The 19560-nt window shown below is 47.9% G+C and overlaps 1 protein-coding gene across 2 annotated transcripts; it reads right to left on the bottom strand.

Annotated features, from left to right (window-relative positions):
* Nucleotides 1–2070: 2070 nt before the first annotated feature.
* LOC113200032 (cocaine esterase-like) lies at nt 2071–15071 on the bottom strand. Of its 2 annotated transcripts, none has more exons than XM_077792944.1 (12): nt 14978–15071; nt 8716–8920; nt 7621–7762; nt 6853–6986; nt 6514–6772; nt 6014–6112; nt 5615–5755; nt 5437–5517; nt 4860–5004; nt 4301–4438; nt 3370–3442; nt 2071–2939 (listed from the first exon to the last, which is right to left on the bottom strand). In XM_077792944.1, exons 1-12 carry the CDS (start codon nt 15051–15053, stop codon nt 2753–2755), a joined length of 1680 nt encoding a protein of 559 aa, XP_077649070.1. In that variant the 5' UTR covers nt 15054–15071; the 3' UTR covers nt 2071–2752. The 2 variants fall into 2 exon arrangements, with proteins under 2 accessions (XP_077649070.1, XP_077649071.1); XM_077792945.1 differs by having other exon boundaries at nt 14984–15071.
* Between the last annotated feature and the right edge of the window lie 4489 nt (nt 15072–19560).

Raw genomic sequence — 19560 nt, 5'->3', positions numbered from 1 at the left:
CTTTTAAAAATATTATTATTATTATTTGTGGTACTGAAGATAAATCCAGGGATGTTCTACCTCTGGAGTTATATCCATAGACCTTTTTATTTTTTATTTTGAGGCAGAGTCTCACTAAGTTGCCTAGACTGGCCTCAGATTTACCGTCCTCCTGCCTCAGACTCCTGAGTTGCTAGGATTACAGGTATGCACCGCTGCACCTGGCCCTCTCAGGTCTTTACCGCCCCCCCCCCAAAAAAAACCGGAAGCATGTGTATACACATAGTCATGTCTAAAAAGTCCAGATCATTTTATTAAATAGAGGCCCCAAATGGAAGTCACTCAGATGTGCATCAACTGGTAACTGGATAAAGTGTGGCAGATGTCTACATGCAAGGCCACTCCCCAATAAAAGGGAAGAAATGCCACTTGAATCTCAAAGTCATTATGCAAGTGACACAATCACAAATGACTCCTGTGCTATGATATTCTAGAAAAGGCAATCTTTGGCAACAGAAATCGATCAGGCAGTTGCCAGGGAGCAGAGGTCAGTGTGATGACGAACTGTGAATGGGCATGTGGGAACATTTTGGAGCTTAAGAAACATGTGATGTCGGTTATAGTCTCCTACATTTACTCAAATTTACCGAACTTTGTAGCTCAAATGGGTGAATTTAATTCATGGAAATGATCCACAATAAAGCTCTTAAAAAGAGCTACTGAAACTACTGAAAGTCTGAAAAACACTCTGAGGACCCACTCTGGGAAGCATCCTGTGCATGCTCAGAACTGAAAACCATACAGGGGCATGTTTGCAGCAGGAGCACAATGAATGTTTTCAGCACAGAGTGGAAGGATTATGCACAGTCCCTATACACTAAAAGGAACTAGAAGATCTTTTCACCTCTGCAGAGAGCCAGTCAGCCCAGGCTTACCGCTATCCTCGTCTGCCCCCTGGTGTCCAGTATGGGCAACACAGCAATCTTCATCTTCAGCCCTAAAGGGCATGGTGCCCTGTGGTTGGGCTTAAGTGCACTGGGTGAAAGAGGGAACTTAGTTTCTTGGGAAAACTGGTGCCCCATGGAGGCAAGTTGGAGATAAGGAGGGTATAGGGAGAGTCCCAGGGTCCATGGAGTGAGGGACACAGCCTTTCCATGACAGAGAGAAAATGCTTTGGAGGAACAAAAGGGCATATTGAGCTTCATTTGGCACTTTTGATTACTGAGATAAAAGATGAGAGGGTTTCTATTGGAGGGGCCAAAAAAGTTTAGGTACATCAATGAGGTGAGAGGGAAAGTCAATCATGTGGATGCCATAGTGAGTGGGGGATGGTTAGGAGGCTGCAGAGGAATTCTGAAAGATTTTGTATGGAGAGATGCTCAGGGAGCCAGGGACAAGAATCTCTTCTGCTATGTGTCTGGACCTCCTGACATGTCAAGGCCTCTTCCAGGACACCCCAGAAATAAACATCTTCACAGCTGTGTTGTGATTGTGTCAGTGTGGGGCTCACAGTGTCTGCAGAGCCACAGAGAATAAGAGGCAACTTCAGGAGACAGGACCCTGAGGACCCCACCTGGCTCTCCAGGATGCACCCAGCTGGCCCAGGCTCCAGAAGCCAATGGAAAAGCCCAGTCCTGCTTCTCATAAGTCACCTCCTTGGGATAGAAATAGATGGGTGTGTGTGTAGATTTAAATGTTAATGATGAATGACATTTAATCTCTAGGGACAATAGAGGGGCCCACCTCAGTGGCTAAGATGTATGCTTTGAAAGTTTGTGTGCTGCAATTTATATGCTGAAAAAACAATCTCCAATGTGATGAATCATTAGTATTGTGATAAATTTGGCTTACTAACTGTATAAAAGAGGCCAAGAGAGATTATTCGCCACTTCTGCCAAGTGAGGATATAGTGAGAAGGTGCCATCTAAAAACTAAAGCAAGACATCACCAGACAACAAATCTGCTAATACCTGGATTTGAACTTGACAGCTTCCAACACAGAGAGCAATAAATTTCCACTGTTTATGAGCTACTCAGTTTATTGTGTTTATTTGTTTATATTTTGGTAGTGGTACAGTGATCAAACCCAGGACCTTGACATGTTAGGCAAACACTCTACCACTGAGTTACATCCATGGCCCTTTTTATTTTGCTTTGAGCTCGGGTCTCCCCAGGTTGCCCAGTCTGGACTTGATAATTCTCCTCCTCAGCCTTCTGAGTAGCTTGGATTAGGGGTTTGTGCCACCGTGTCTGGCTAGATTATTGTATATTTGTAACAGCAGCCTGATGGGCTAAGACACTGGAGCTTCTGATGTATAGGTTTTCTCTTAGGCTTTCTGAGATATGAGAACATGGGGGACTTGCTGAGAGGTGGGCAAGGGTTTCTGAAACCTAGGTCAGCACCACTTCATAAAACATCTCTCTCAAAGTGGGAGGGTATGGAAACTTGCAGGAGAGGACAGAGAGGGTACAAAGAAAGAGAGGGGAGTAGGGAGGAAGGAACTCAAGCTCAGTGGGGGGGAGGAAGGTGGGCATCCACTGGGCTTACCCGTCCACAGCTTCCTGGGGGGATTGACTGAGTGTGTCTAACAAAAGAGGACTCATGGCAGCCTGGGCAATGAACATCATGAGTATTGGCTGAATGGATGCATGAAGAGTGGATGAATGGCAACATGAATGAAGGGGTCAACCCTGGCTCCTGGGTGGGCGTGTATGGGCACCACAGGCAGATCCCATCTGCACATAGCCCTTCCCTCCCTCCCTGAACAGGGAGCTAGAGATCTGTGTGCTTCACCTTATCTCCCTTTAGCTCTTGGATCTTCTGAGGCAGGGTCTTGGTCCAGAACTGCAGCCTGTGTGCCTTCAGGGCCTGGCCCACAGCAGGCTGGATGTCCAGCTGCAGGTACTGCTGGTCCTGGTCGAACAGTGGCCAGTGGGGCAGGCCCTCTCCGTTGGGGTTCCTGTGCACATGCCCTCCCAGCAAGGCAGGGCGAGGGTCAGTCTGAGCTCTGTTGAATTCAGACCTGACCTCCCATCCCTGTTTAGGACTGGCCAGGCATCCAGGCAGGCGGGGGCTTTGAGAATGGGTAAAATTTTCCTGATGTAGGAAAGTAATGGCCTCTCACTAGTGTTGTTCTCCACAGGGCAGGGCAACCTGGTCTGTTTGGCCGTTCCTTGTGAGAGGCTGGCTCTTATGGTAACCCAGCACTATGGCTCACTCTCCTGGCCACCATGAGAGTGCACCCACAAAGCAACCTCTTTCAGAGCAGGCCTTCATGTTGGAGAAGGATGTGGTTAAGGCCACATGTGTGTTAATGAGATCACCTCAGACAAGGGGAGCAGTGGAGGACCCGTGCCCCGCTGGGAGGCTGAGTGTGCAGGTGTCCTCACCCATTTCGAGCAAAGTTGGCCCAGTACTTCATCATCCTCCTGCTCAGCAGCTCCTCCTCCTCACTGAACTCAACTGTGGAAGGAGGAAGACAAGGGTCCAGGTCCTGGCCAACCCTGTCCACTTCTGTGCCACATTCACCACCCCAGCCATAGCCTGAATCGATCCAAGGCCTGGGTCCCTTCCATTATAGTTGGACCTGAAGTGTCCCCCAAGGCTCATCTGTTGAAGGCTTGACCCCCAGCTGGGTGCACTGTTGGGAGGTGCTGTAAACTCTATGGACGTGACCTAGTTGAAGAGGTGGGTCACTGGGGGCATGCCTCTAAAGGTGTATTTTGTTCCTGGTGCCTGTATGTATTTCATTCTTTCTCCTCCTGACTGTCATGATGTGGGCAGCTCTGTTCCACTACTAACTCCCTGACAGGATGTCCTGTCTCTCCACAGACCCAGAATCAATGGAATCAAGTGACCATGAACTGAAACCATTGAAATTGTGAGCCAAAATAAAATCTTCCTCCTTTAAGTTGAATATCTCAGGTATTTTGTCACAGAAGGCTCGACTAATACACCTTCCTTACCCCAATATCCCTGGGGGACAGCCCCTCCCCTTGTCTAGCTTGCCCTTACTCATTCCAGCCTCTAGCTGAATTGTTCCTGGGCCATCTGGATCCAGAGGGCCCCCTTTTCCTTCTAAAACTGTGAGGTCATCTGAGAAACAAATATGCCATTTAAGTACCTTCCTCTGTACCCACTATGGACACCATGGTTGGGGCGGGGCAGGTTGAGGGAGCACAGGCTGGAGTGGTGGGGCTCAGATTCTAATTAGGGACATCTTTTGAGCTATGAGTTGGTGAACACCTGATTCTCTTTCTGAGCCTTAGTTTCCTTGTGTGGACCCCACTGGTACACATTTTCTGGAGAACAAAGACTCACCTTGCTTGCCCCAGAAAAAGGATCTGAAGATAAAGAGAATCTCATCACCGTGGTCGGCCTTCACATGGGGTGGCTTGATGTCCTTAAAAAAGTCAGGTCGATGCTGGAACTCGTAGAAGTAGACAGGGGCATGGGAACCTGGGGAATGGGGGTGGTCAGGCAGTGATAAGGTGACCCCTTACCTGGAACTCCCTTCTGAGTCACCCTTGGTGACAAAATACATAGGTCCAAAGCTGACTTTAACCTGGACAGTGAAATGGGGAACCCCAGGGTAGAGTTGAGGCCATTGAAGGGCCTTCAATAAATCATGGCCTTGGACTCTCTAGCTGTGTGATTTTGAGCAAGTCACTAACTCAGGCTCCTTGCCTATAAAATAGGGTAGTTGTCTGTCACTTATACTATCCCTCAGGATTTGCTGAGATGAGGACTATCAAGTGCTTGGTATCAGGGGCCTGATAAAGACTAGTTCAGGACCTAGACATCACAATCTTCCTGTTCTCCAGACACCAGAGCTCTAAGTTGCCCTAGGCCATCAGGAGTCAGGTACAGATATACTCACTCTGAAAATGTGCTACTTGGAGTGCAGGGATCACAAACATTAAGTCCTCCATCATTTCCTGGAACTGGCCTTGAAGAGTATCTGGGTCTTCATTGTCTCCCATATACTCCTCCATCAACAGGTCACCAAATTCAGCAGGCAACATCTAGCCCAGAGGGATTGGGGAGAGTCCTGTTAGGCAGGCACTGAGGAAGGGACACAGCAGCTTAAGGGTGGAGAGATGGAATCTGGGATGGGTCAGGGCATAAGGCAAAGCTGTCAAGCTGTGGGGTGATCCCACTCACAAATGCACACAGAGATCAACCTTTGTTGCCGGAAGTTGCCTCATGGGAAGGATATCTGGGGGTATCCTCTCAATATTTTTGGTACTGGTGATTGAATGCTTTACCACTGAACTACATCCCCAGCCCTTCTTATTTTTTTATTTTGAGGTAGGGTTTTGCCAAGTTGCTGAAGGCTGGCCTTGAACTTGGAGTCCTCCTGCTTCAGCTTCCTGAGTCACTGGGATTACAGGGATACTACACCTTGATCAGCACTCTCCATTTTTTTTTTTTTTGCAGGACCCTGGGAGTCTCACCATCTGTGCTGCTCTTCTCTGCAGAGCAGCCTGCACAGTCCTTCTGTCTATTTTCTTCTGGGGGTGAGCAGTGCCCATGCTCTGGGTGGAAAGGGGAGAGTGTGTTTTATAGTTCAGATTGGCCTGGAACTTTAGGATGTGTTCCCCAAATACCTAGAAACTTGGAGCTAGGTCTCACCGAGGGAATGACCCAGCCATACTCATCATTGTTGACCCCAATGATGCTGGGGACAGGTTGAAAATCAGTAGAAGTCAGAAGCTCCTGGGGGTGCCTGGGCAGGAAGACCCCATCTACCACACCGGGAATGATCTTGAAGGCCTGAGGGGGCATTCAAAGTCAGGAAACACAGTCAGGTCCTAGAAAACTTCTGATGTCTTCTGAGTGCTTTTCGCTCGTGTCTGGCCAGGAAACTCATAACTGCCCCAGGAAATCCTATTCCTGGTTTATTACAAGCAAGCCTCATTTCCAGAATACCTGGGTGAAGTAACTGTTCCAGGGAGTTGGAAGGGCACCCAAACCATTTGCCCCACAGCTATCATTCCTCCTTCTTCCACACCCATGCTCATTAAGCCTGACCTTGGTAATAGCCAGCATTTCCTCTTCACTCTTGCCTCGAAGGCAGCTCATCAGAGCCTCTGACTCTACCTGCCCACAGTCAGACAGGTTGGCCACCATCTGTAAAGGCACCAAAAAGTGCTGGATCATCCCTTCAGGCAGGGAGTGGGAATGTTGCCCAAGGTCTCAGCTGGGTGCAGGCACCACCAGTATCTCAAAGGTGTGGATTGTTGCAGGTGTGAAATTGTTCTACCCTCCCTGAACCTCAGGTGTCAGCCACAGGAGCCATCACACATGCTCAGGTGGTTCAGGGTACAGCTTTACAGATCATAGAACATATTCAACCACTGTGAGGTAGAGGTCTGTGGATTCTGACCCTTAAACCCCTCGCAATCCCTGGATAGGTAGCACTTCCCAAGGTTCCTCAACTGTTGTTGTCTTCAGTGAAGAAAGAGGAGCAGTGGCTCTGAAGGTGAGGGATGAGGCAGTGGGTCTGGGCTTTGGTGGTTGAGGGCACTCACTGTAGAAACCGCTTCAGATGAGCTGGCAATGAGGCTGGGCAGCAGGGCCACCCCACTCTCCATGATGGCACCATGAAAGAGTCCTTGGGACATTGGAGACACCACATGTGAGGACACACTAGTGCCACCTGCAGACCCGCCAAAAATGGTGACCCGATCAGGGTTGCCTCCAAAGTGAGCGATATTCTGCTGGACCCAGCGTAGGGCGGCCACTTGGTCCAGGTAGCCCCAGTTGCCAGTGGCATACTGGTCTCCAGTGCTGAGAAATGCAAGGATAATGATCACTGGATGGTCCTCTGTCTACTCAGCCTCCGTTGACCAATCCAGCCCTAAGCTCACCTGAAGAAGCCCAGAATACCTAGGCGGTACTGGATAGTGACCACCACCACGTCCTCAGTGGTTGCCAGAATAGAACCATCGTACATGGATGCCATGCCTATAACTAGCGCACCACCATGGATCCATACCATCACCTGGAAAATCAAGAGATATACCACATGGGTCCCACCCAGCCCAAACCCCTCCTGGGCTGCCTTATAGGTTAAACACTGCTTTGAATTATGCAGCTACCCACACAGACAAAACTCCAGCAGACCTCATGACCTGGGCCATGGGTCAATGACCCAAGTTCAATCAGGAAGACCAGATCTCCCATTGGTACGTGATACATCCCATGTACCAAAACCTGGATCTATTACATCCTGAATCTTCTGCAAGTTGGAAAGAAAAGGGGTGTCTACTTAGAATTTCCAAGAAACATTAATCAAAATTCTTCTCCACAAGAGCTCAAAGACAATCCATTGCTGTCATTTTTTTGTGTGACCTTAGTGTAGTCCTTGCACGAAGGGGGTCTCCTGGGAACAACTTGGTTGAATGAGAATGGTGTCCATCCAATGGCCACAGTCTCTGACCTCTGGGAGTAGCCAGGGCCCTTTGAACACAAGCTTAAGTCAGGGCCCACTGGTATAAGAGGCCTTCTTGGATCTGACAGTAAGAGGTTTCTCCTCATTGTTCATACTGCAGTAGGGCCCAAGCTGATCTTGTTCCTTCTAACCTTATAGAACAAATGTACTCCCATTCCCCTGTCAATCACATCCTGACACTCACAGGAAGGTTAGAGCCCTCATGGGCATGAGCAGGCGTGAAGATGTTGAGATACAGGCAGTCTTCTGACATGGGGATGGAAGGCAGGGTCAGATTCAACAGCTTCAGAGACTGTGTGTTCATTGCTTTGGCATCCTGCAGACACCTGGTGATCAACCATGGTAGACAGTCAACCCAGCGTGTGAACAGTGGTCAAAAGCAGACTTGGGTTTAGGTTTCTTCCATGAAACCCCCTCAGGGTCCCTGTTACACCTGATGTCCTGTTCATACTGGATTTTTCTCTAAAGCCCCTTCCCACTGAGTTCAAGGCCTCTGGCTGGGGTGGGAGGGGGAAGCCAGGATGGAGTCCAGACCTCCAGGGAGGCCTCAGGGTTGTTAAGCACTTGCATCCAACTCCTTCTGAGGGTGGGCAATCATGACTCTAGGGGACTGTCTGGGAAACACTGGCTGCCTGTGTTGACATTCACCACTTATCCCTGTCCCCATTCAGGTCTGGAACAGTATAGATGACCCCAAATGGGTAGTGCCTGAATGGATGGAGTTTAATTTTCCATAGAACATAGTAGAACAATCCACAGACCAAGTCTAGACTCTCAGGGAATCACATCCCTCCCACAGAGTCTTCAGTACATACACCTTTTACTTGGCTACTGGCACCTGGCCCTGTGGGCTGGCATAGAGAATGCAGGGTGTGGGTCCCAAAGGAGCCACTACTGCTTCCCTCCTCAGGAATCTAGAGTATGTACTGCTGGAGTCAGGGTATTTTATAGGTTCTTAGAGCCAATCTGACCTTCTCCCAGACACACGTGCGTACTCTGGTTGCAGAGAACATCTGGCATAACATGAGCTGAGACAAATTATCTCTGCAACCAATGTTCTCTGGGTGCCAAGGCCAAACACAGGAGCCTAGGGAAGTTAGCAACTTCTACCCTCTGAGCCTCAGCACTCTCACTGGAAGAATGAATGTGAGAATCATCCCAATGCAGAGGAAAACTGCCTGGGCAGTGTAGATGAAGGAGACACAGCAGCCTGGCCCAGGGCTCGGAGTACCCATCCCCACCCCAGCCCTGAGGTTTCCCAGACCCCAGGAGAGCTTACATGGCCGGGTGGGAGGTCCCATCCCTCACACCACTCCAAGGGTCAGGGGGCTCAGGGGCTGCAAAGCGCAGTGGTCCTACAGGTGGCTTGGCAAAGGGAATTCCCAGGAAGGTGTGGACCTCCGCATCGGTGCCCTTCACATGGACGAGGCTGCCCCGCACCTGCCCGGTGTGGGTGGTTCGAATAGGGCTGACTGAGTCCTGGCCTGTGGGCAGAGAGATGCACTTCAGACTTTGGTCTGCTTAATCAGCTGTTGGCCTATAGTACTGTGGCCTGGTTGGCCTTCCTTAGCTCAATCTTGTGGACGGACCCTGATCTGCAAACAATGGCTTCACAAACTTTCTGCCTGTCCCACTGTGACCCTCCACAATTACCTCCTGATTCTATTCTGATGACATGGCCAGAATTAATTTATCCATAGACACAGAGAGCAGACTGAGGGTATGTAGGGTAGGGTTAGGTTCACATTGAGGGAAAGAGGTGAACTCTGAGTGTAAACTAAAAACCACTTATGTGTGTCATTGAATGGGTAGAATGTATGGTGCAGTAATTATTTTTCAAACTTGTTATTAAAAATCTCTTTGCAAATTATGAAACTGATATGAATTTTTTATTGTTGTTACTGGGGATTAAACCCAGGGGCACGTAACAACTAAGCCAAATGCCAGGCCCTTTTTATATTTTACTTAGAGGCAGTGTCTCACTGAATTGCTTAGGGCCTCTTTAAGTTGCTGAGGCTGGCTTTGAACTCGCTATCCTCCTGCCTTAGCTTCTCGAGCCACTGGGATTACAGGTGTACCACTGTGCCTGGCTTAAATCTTGATTTTTTTAAGAAAAGACCCTATATTATTACCATTCTAATAAATTAGGACATTTGAATAGATATTTAATTATAATGAAAACTGACACTGTTGTGGAAATACCTTTATCTATTTACCTATCTCTGTGTATATCATATAAATATTTGTATCAATCTTCCTCTTCTTTTTTTTTTTTTCAGTAGGAACTCATGAAAAATTTACCCATGATGTGATAGCTGGGGTTGCTTTCGAACAATGGTGCAAAGGACAGGGTGCATTTCAGATAATCTAGGTTGTGCCAGTCCAGATACTCATTGAAAGTGGCTGATGGGCACATTGGGTTCATTAACTTTCCTCTCTGGCTCATATGAGGCTCATCCCTCTGTGCTGTGTAGCTCTTGGGCAACCACATCTCACTCTGTGCCTTAGGGTACAGGGAGGTGTTCAGTAAGGCCACTGTCCCCCGATATTGTTGCAACCTACAGAGGCTCCCACCTCTTGCACCTTCCCTTCATAGTCTCAAGTTCTGCCTCTGCAGAAATTGGCAGATCTGAGCCAGGTTCCATTAGAAAAAAACAAAAGACAAGAACAACCTCAGGGATCTCCTTCTGCCCTGCCCAGGGTGGATCCTAATGCATCAATATGTGTCAACTGCTGTGACTGAGGCTAGGCGTGGCAGCCACGTAAAGGCTCCAGAGAGGACAATGTAGTATCATCTTTCTGCTATTGTTTGGATGTGGTTTGTTCACCAGAGATTCATGTGCTGGAAGTTTGGTTCTCAGTGTGGCAACATTGAGGAGGTGGGACTATAAAGGGATGGGGTGTAATAGAAGGTGATTGGATCATGGCTAGGGTTAGATCTCACAGGAGAGCATTAATTCTCTGGAAAGTGAGAATGGATTGTTCTAACAGGGCAGCCTGGCCACTCTCCGGTCTCTTGCTTTGCTCCTGCCGTATGATCTATCTCATAAACACTCCTGCTATATCATGTCTTTGCCATTTTATGACATAGCTACAAGGCCCTCTCCAGAGGTAGACCAGAGCCAGGCAAAGTGATGCACTCCAGTAATACCAGAGGCTTGGGAGGTTGAGGCAGGAGTTTTGTGTGTTTGAGACCAGGTTCAGTAACTTGGCATGAATCTGTATCAAAGTGAAAAGTAAAGGCGCTAGGGATTTTGCTCAGTGGCAGATCACCTTTAGGGTCCATCCCCACTAGTGTCAACCACAACAGACCAAAAACCAAAAACAGAGGCAGACCAGAGAGGGCCACCTGATCTTGATTTTTAGTATCTAAAACTGTGTGCAAAATAACCATATTTTATTTATAATTACCTTGTGTTGGCTATTTTGTTATAGCAACACAAAGCAGTCTGAGACAGAAAATTACTACCAAGAGTGGGGTTGTTACTAAAACAATACCTGAAACTATGGAAGTGGCTTTGGAACTAATTAACAGCCAGAGATTGGAGGAGTTTGTAGGAGCAGTCAAGAAAAGTTTTGTGTTGCTGGGTGTGATAGCACAGTTGTAATATCAGCAGTTCAGGAGGCTGAGGCAGGAGAATTGCAAGTTCAAAGCCAGCTCCAGAACCAGCAACTTAGTGAAGCCCTAAACAACTTAGTGAGATGCTATATCAAAATAAAAAATAAAAAGGATGGGGATATGGCTCAGTGGTTAAGTGTCCCTGGGGTTATACCCCCTGTACAAAACAGAAGAAGGAGAAGGAGAAGAGGAAAAAGGAGGAAGAAGAGGAAGAGGAGAAAGAGAAGTCTTAAACTGCTCTAAATGAAGAACTATCAGTAATCCTTGTGAAAGTTCAGATAACAAAGAGACTAGGAAGGAGCTAGAACCTCCTAGAGATTGGTTAAGTGGTCATATTCAGAATGCTGATAGCAATGTGCTTAGTAAATGCAATCCTAAGGAGGATTCAGAAGGAAGTGGGAACCATCTGTGGAAATTAGAAGAAAGGCTGCCTTTGATCACTGCAAACACTTGACTACATTGTATTCATGCATAAAGATGTTATGAAAGGGCAAATATAACATTGATGACCTAGAAGATTCAGAGAACAACATTTCTGAACAAAATATAGAAGAAGCTGTGTGGTTATTTTTGGTCGTTTTAAGTGAGATTTGCAATGATAGTTTGCAAATGAAAGCATACCTTAAATTATTGGAAATTTCATACCTGCTCACCCAAAGAGCAAAATGAGAGATTGGGTAAGAATATAGGGGATGGGAAAGAGAGTACCATGGGTGGGAAGGAGCTAGGCTCTCTGCTTCAAAACCATGGGAGAGAAGGCCTGAGGCCTACACATAATCTTCCAGGTGCCCTTGCATCAAGAGCCCCAAAGACCATGGAAGGAGCCCCAGCATTGTCCCAGGATTCTGCTCCTTGTTTCCTAGCAAAATGCTCTGGGTCTCTCCAACCATGGTTCATGAAAGCCCAGGCATGACTCCTGATACTGCTCCAAAGGGAGCAAACAACAGACCTTGGTAATGCCCAAGCGGAGCTATTTTTTAAGTGCAGAGAATCCAAGGGCTCTGCTGTCTCAACAGCCTCCCCTGGGGTTTCAAAGGAAAGTTCTGGAGGCCCTGCTTATTGGAGTGGAGTCACGGCAAAGACTGCCTAGTGAGGCCATGAGAGTGGGACCACTGCTCTTGAGACCCCAGAAGAGCCACTAGCAGTGTGCAATGCCCCCTAGGAAATCCACAGGCCATGGCATGCAGCCCAGGAGAGCAGCCATGTAGGCTGCAACCAGCATTACTCCACGGGTGGGGCTGCCCAAGGCCCTGGGGACCAGTACCCTGCCCTGTTTCTAGGGGGCTGGACTTGGAGTTTGGGGATCTAGTGTCTTATTTGGTTGTTTTAGGACTTGCTGGGAGTCTGGGAGCCCTTTCTACTTGCTATTCCTCATTTTTGCCACAGGACTATCTGCCCTGCCTGAGCCTGTTTCAAGGCTGTATCCTGAAACCATGGTAACTTGTTGCAAGTCATTTGACTTGAGTTTCAGATGGGACTTGGGACTTTGCACTTTGTAGCCATGCTGGTAAGGTTTCAGCCTTTGAGGACTATAGGCACGGAATGACTGCATTTTGCATTGAAAGAAGGACGTGAACCTTGTGGGGCGGGGGCAGAATGGTATGGTTTGGATGTGGTTTGCCCCCCAAAGGATCCTATCATGGATGACTGGTCCCCAGTGAGGTGGTACCTTTCAGAAGTAGGACCCAGTGGATGGCTCAGGACTGCTCTGTGAAAGGATTAATGCTAGTCTTTCAGAGTGGATTATTAGATCTCATAAGAGTGGCTTAATTCCTTTGAGGTGAGTGTAAGTTTTTATAATAGAGCAAGTCGGCCTCTTCCCTGTCTTAAAGCTTCCTCTCTCACCATGTGATCTCTCTCCTACAAAGTCCTACTATATCATGCCATTGCCATGCTATGACATAGCTGAAAGTCCCTCACCAAGATCTCAGAGAGGGTCACCTGAGCAGAGATTTTCAGGCTTTAAAACTGTGAGCTAAATAAATCCATTTCCTTTATACATCATCCAGTGTCAGGTCAGTTATACTGTTTTAGCACCCCAAATCAAACTAAGATATGTTCCAAGTCAAAAGGCACACTCCTCATGCACCTGTCTATTTAGTCTTCCTCTCTCACCATGTGATCTTTCTCCCACAAAGTCCTATGATGTCATGCCATTACCATGTTATGACATAGCTGAATGTTTTTAACCAAGACCAAACCAGAGAGGGTCACCTGGGCAGAGCTAAATAAATCTATTTCCTTTTTACATCATCCAGCTTTGGGTCAGTAATACTGTTTTATCACCCCAGATCGAACTAAGATATGTTCCAAGTCAAAAGGCACATGCATGTCTGTAATCCCAGTGACTCAGGAGGCTGAGGCCAACCTCAGAAAATTAGCAAAGCCCTAAGCAACTTAGTGAGATGCTGTATCAAAATATAATGAAAAGGGCTGGGGGACATGGCTCAGTGGTAAAGCAACCTGGAGTTTCACTCAGTACGCAAAAGGGGGCATGGGTGGTATGCACCTCTTCCCAGTAACAGGCTGCCTACACAGAATTCCTTACTGGGTGAAATTTCTTTTCATGTAATGTACACAGACAGCATCCCAGATGCCTCAGGTGTGTGTTGTGACAGCCATGGACAAAGTCTGCTAAAACATCCCTGATCAGAGACTTGTTAAGTCCACAGCACATCATCCTATCCACTCGATGGTGGAGGAAGCTGCACCATGTAAGAGTGTGAGGTGACTCCTGTGTTAGGAAGGGGAAAGCATGGTGCCCCAGAGGGTGAGTTGTGGTCATGTAGATGGAGACCAGGCATGAGAAAAAAATCTCTCTCTCTCTCTCTCTCTCTCTCTCTCTCTCTCTCTCTCTCTCTCACACACACACACACACACACACACACACAACGTCCTGGACATTGTATGTAAGTCCCTGAGACCTTGATGGTTCCTGTGAAGGAGCCAGGACTGGTGGGGACAGAAGAGGGTGGAACCCAAATCTGTGCTCCCCTGTGACTTGTTAATGATTATTTCTGAATGAGTGAAGCCAAGACAATATTTATAATGGCAGCCATCAGTGAAATTGGGCAGCTCTCCTAGTCTAGAAAGTCCTAGTGACTTTTGAGAGGAGCCTAGTCAACAGCAGGGAAGTGGGAAAGATCCTCTGTGGGTGTGTCATGGGGGAGAGGTGAGTGTGGACTCCTCCTGGGCACAGTGGGGAGGAGTAGCAGGAGATAAGGGGGCTGCACATTAGAAGGCTTTTATGGAGAAGATCAAGCCAAGGACAGCCCAGGCATCCTGCCAACCTTACCTAACATCTGATGAGGGCCTGGATGCTACCTGTAGGCTCAGAGCCCTTCACCTTTGCCCTAATGGCCAAACCATTCCCCTTTTTTGGTCAGGTGTGTAAGGTGAGAGGAACCCAGTGATATCCCAGATCCCCTTTAGGATACAGTGCCTGGGACCTTCTGTATTTCTCCCAAAGACAAATAACCTTGCTTGGAGCCTCTTTGAGAGGGCCAGGTCACCCCTCTGACCAAAGGCATGACCTAGAGCCAAATGGCAGCAGGAAGGTGTTCCTAAGTGGCTGTTTTCCCAATTGGCAGCTGGAGCTCCAGCACAGCCCAGCACTCAGTGTCCTGAATGCCCCGTCCAGAGACAGGGAAGTGGGCCCTGCTCTTCTGGGTTCCTCAGTCTCCCCTCTCCCCTCATACCTTGCCTTCTCCTTGGTGTTAGTGACAGGAATTCTGACCCTGTCTGCACTTCAGGGGAGTCACCCTGGGCATTAGATGGAGCTCAGGGTGGCTGCACATTCCTCTCTGACCTGTCCTCTATCATTTCCACCAGCCTACCCTCCTGTAGCCTCAGTCTCTTCCTCTACACCATTTGGCTGATAGGAACACAGAGTCTGACACCCCAATCCCTATGTGAGCCTTACCCTGACCTTGGAGGAGGAGCAGCAGGAGCCCACAGGCCACAATGCCCAGCTTCCCATGAAGTTTGTGCAGCCACATTGTCAGCTCCCAGGGCTGTTTCTGTGCTGCTGGGGTTTCTCTGCTTCAGAGGTCAGCACAGAGAAGGACCTGGGCCCAGGTGGAGTTTGGACCCTGCAGGGAGGAGGCAGAGCAATGAGAGGTGTCCTGCAAGCTGGGCACTGCGGGAGAGCCACTTTGAACTCCAGAGATCACAGAGGCATTGGGTACCAGACAGGACAGGGCTGCACTCCTCTGTTAGCTCCCAAGGTGCTGCACTGCCGTTGTAGCTGCTCTGAGATCTCAGGAACCCATTCCTCACCCCTGGAGTTACTAATTTATTGTCCTAGCAGCCATTGGCCCTTTTAGTCTACTTTTTTTCTTTTCCTTTTCTTGATTCAAACTTTTCCATCCAAAGTTTTCCTCCCGGTTCATATGTTGACAAGAACAATATAGACAAGGAAAAATTCATTTGAGGCTCATGGTTTCAGAGTTCTCAGTCCATAGAGAGCAGGTCCATTGCTTAGGTCTCAAGGAGAGGCTGAATATCACGGTGGAAGGGTGTAGTGGAGGAGAGCTGCTCAAGATATCATACCAGGGGCTGGGGATGTGGCTCAAGCGGTACCACGCTCGCCTGGCATGCGTGTGGCCTGGGTTCGATCCTCAGCACCACATACAAAACAAAGATGCTGTGTCCGCCGATAACTATAAAATAAATATCAAAATTCTCTCTCTCTCTCTCTCTCTCTCTCTCTCTCTCTCTCTCTCTCTCCCCCTCTCTCACTCTTTCTTAAAAAAAAAAAAAGACATCATACCAGGAAGCAGAGAGAGAGAGAGAGAGAGAGAGAGAGTGAGCTCCACTCAAAAAAGACAAAATATATACCACTAGGCCCACCCCAGTGACCCACCTCCTCCAGCTCCACCCTCCATGGCTACAGTTACCATCCAGTGAACCCTCATGGGGGATTAATCAATGACTGGGTTAAGGCTCTCATAACCTGATCATGTTACCCCTAAACTTTCTGGTATTGTCTCACACATGAGCTTTGGGGGACACCTTCTCTCTAAACCATAACACTGGCCCATGAGGGTGCTGGGGTGGAGAGGAGGGAACAGTGGGCTGTAATTGGAGGAGCCAGGAGGGCTTCTCTGAGGGGACACAAAATGAAGATCCCCACAGGTGAGAAATGATGACCTTGGGGGATGAGGGGACTTCCTGAGCAAACTGGGCAGTGTGACTGTGCCCTTGGTACTGGGAAGTCCTTCTTCCTCTCAGCATTCATAGTTTCCTGAGTTCCCTCCAAGGTCCTTGTAGTCCTGGTCTGAGGGTCTGTGTAAACCTGTCCCTATTCGGTCCTGCTTGCTCTGTTGAAATACACTGGTGACTGCAACTGTGACACTTCTTAAGAACCCACCCCCTTCCACTGTCTCTCCTCCTACCCTGTGGCTTCCCCTGAGGACAGGTCCCTCTGAGGTTGAGTTTACTGTCATTTATGCACCTGACAAACATTCTGAGCACTTTCTGGTTCTAGCACTGTGGACCTGGAGGGCTCTCTTGGGCATCTGGGGCCGCTGGGGAGAAAGGCCCATAACCAGGAGATGTCAAATCTTCTCGAATCCTGCAAGGACATAGGGAATACAGCAGGAGACAGGAGTGCCTGCTCTGCCTGACTGGAGGAAGGGGTGTGGGCTCCACCTCAGATGACCTTCAGTACCTTCTCCTAACAGGCCTTGGCTTCTTCATTCTAGCTTGGGTATATTCCTACATGTCAGGATAGCAATTGTCCTTCATTGGAGTCTTTCTAGGAGTGATAATATGCCCAGATGGCTGTGTCCTGGGGCTTCTCCTTGTCTTGATTCAAAGTTTTCCATCCAATACACTGTGGTCCAAGCCACTGTCCGAGCTCCTGTCCAGGCAGATGCTTTCTCTGTCTGTAATCTCTTGACCTAATTTATAGCTGGGGCTGTGGAGGTTGAGATATTTCAGCTCCTTCCAGTTCATAGTCATGTTATAAGCTCCTTTATATCATCTGGGCAACATAGTGCTCCTTCTTAACCTGGACTTTGCTGTCTACCTCTTGGTGAAGGTCCCCAAGCTACCGAAGCTAACAGTAAAACACTGGAATGAAGAGTCTTAGAGTATCAGGCTTGTAGGGGGTGAGGTGGGGTGGAAAACTTACACACACACACACACACACACACACACACACACACACACATATAAAATGAGAGAGAGAGAGAGAGAGAAACACAGAAAAGAAGATCAAAGTAGAAGGTAAAAATCCAGGAAAATATCTGTAAGGACAGACGGATGCTACAGGCTTAAGGTTTAAGACCCCATAAAAGCAAGTTTTGGTGAAAATATGGAACATCTGTCATCCTCATATCTGTTTGATGGGATGAAAAATGATATAGTCATTTTTGAAGATAGCTAGACATTTTCCTTAAATGTTCAACCCAGAGTTGGGAGTAGTGGCACATGCCTATAATCCTAGCAACTTGGTTTCTAAGGTGAGCCTTACTTAGAAACTTAGTAAGTCCCTCAGCATCTTAGGGAGACTCAGCCTCAAAATAAAAAATAAATACATACAAAATAGATTGGATCTGTAGTCAGTAGTGAAGCACCCAAGGGATAAATCCTCAGTACCCAAGGGAGGATAAATCCTCAGTACCACCCCCTGCCAAAAAAAAAAAAAAAAAAAAAAACAAGAGAAGAGCACATGTCCACAAAGTGATTTCAGAAAATGTCCACACAAGGTTTATGTAAAAAGTAGCCTAAGCCAGGCTTGATGGTACACTTATTGCAATTCAGCTCCTCAGGAGGTCAATGGATGAGGGTTGGAAGTTGGAGGCCAGCCTGGACAAGTTAGTGAGATCCAACTCAAAATAAAATAAAAAGAGATGGAGAAATACCTCAGTTATAGAGTGCCCATGGGTTAAGCCTCCACTAACAAGGAAGAAAAAAAAAAAGGAAGGAAGGAGGAGGAGAACAAATGGAAGTCACTCAGATGTGCATCAACTGGTAACTGGATAAAGTGTGGCAGATGTGTACATGCAATAAAAGGGAAGAAATGCCACTTGAATCTCAAAATCATTGTGCAAGTGACATAGTCATCATAAATGACTCCTGTGCTATGATATTCTAGAAAAGGCAATCTTCGGCAATGGAAAGAAATTAGGCACTTGCCAGGGAGCAGAGGTCAGGGTGATGATGGAGTGTAAATGGGCACATGAGAATGTTTTGAAACTATTCTAAACCTGATGTGATGTTGGTCACACGTCTCCTACATTTACTCAAATTTACCAAACTTTGCAGCTCAAATGGGTGAATTGAAATCATGTAAATGATCCACAATAAAGCTCTTAAAGCTGGACATGGTGGAGCATGCCTATAATCCCAGTGGCGTAGGAGGTGGAGGCAGGAGGATTTTTTGAGTTCAAAACCAGCCTCAGTGATTTAGAAAGGAAAACACCTCAGTGAGACCTGTCTCTAATAAAATACAAAATAGGACTAGGGATGTGGCTCAGTGGTCAAGTGCCCTGAGTTCAATCCCCAGTAACCCCCCCCCCCCCCAAAAAAAAAAGCTCTTGAAAAGAGCTACCGAGACTACTTAAAGTCTGAAAAACACTCTGAGGACCCACTCTAGGAAGCATCCTGTGCATGCTCAGAACTGAAAACCATACAGGGGCATGTTTGCAGCAGGAGCACAAAGGATGTTTGCAGCACAGAGTGGAAGGATTATGCACCAGTCCCTGTACTCTAAAAGGAACTAAAAGGTCTTTTCACCTCTGCAGAGATCCAGTCTGCCCAGACTTACTGCTGTCCTCGTCTGCCCCCTGGTGTCCAGGATGGGAAACACGGCAATCTTCATCTTGAGCCCTAAAGGGCATGGTGCCATGTGGTGGGGCTTAAATGCACTGGGTGAAAGAGGGAACTTTCTTTCCTGGGAAAACTAGCGCCACAAAGAGGTAAGTTGGTGAGAGGGAGGGTATAGGGTCCATGGACTCCAGGGTTCATGGAGTTAGGGATACAGCCTTTCCATGACAGAGAGAAAATGCTTTGGAGGAACAAAAGGGCATATTGAGCTTTATTTGGCACTTTTGATTACTGAGATAAAAGATGAGAGGGTTTCTATTGGAGGGGCCAAAAAAGTTTAGGGACATCAATGAGGTGAGAGGGAAAGTCAATCATGTGGATGCCATAGTGAGTGGGGGATGGTCAGGAGGCTGCAGATGAAATTCTGAAAGATTCTGGATGGACAGGTCCTCAGGGAGCCAGGGACAAGAATCCCTTCTGCTACCTGTCTGGACCTCCTGACATGTCAAGGCCTCTTCCAGGACACACCCCACAGGGAAACATCTTCACAACTGTGTTGTGATTGTGTCAGTGTGGGGTTCACAGTGTCTGCAGATCCACAGAGAATAAGAGGCAACTTCAGGACCCCACCTGGCTCTCCAGGATGCACCCAGCTGGCCCAGGCTCCAGAAGCCAATGGAAAAGCCCAGTCCTGCTTCTCATAAGTTGGGGCCAGTCACCTCCTTGGGACAG

Source organism: Urocitellus parryii, chromosome 15 (assembly GCF_045843805.1).
Source record: "Urocitellus parryii isolate mUroPar1 chromosome 15, mUroPar1.hap1, whole genome shotgun sequence".
Taxonomy (NCBI): domain Eukaryota; kingdom Metazoa; phylum Chordata; class Mammalia; order Rodentia; family Sciuridae; genus Urocitellus; species Urocitellus parryii.
Note: the sequence above shows the minus strand (reverse complement) of the source record. Positions and strands in the feature narration are given on the sequence as shown.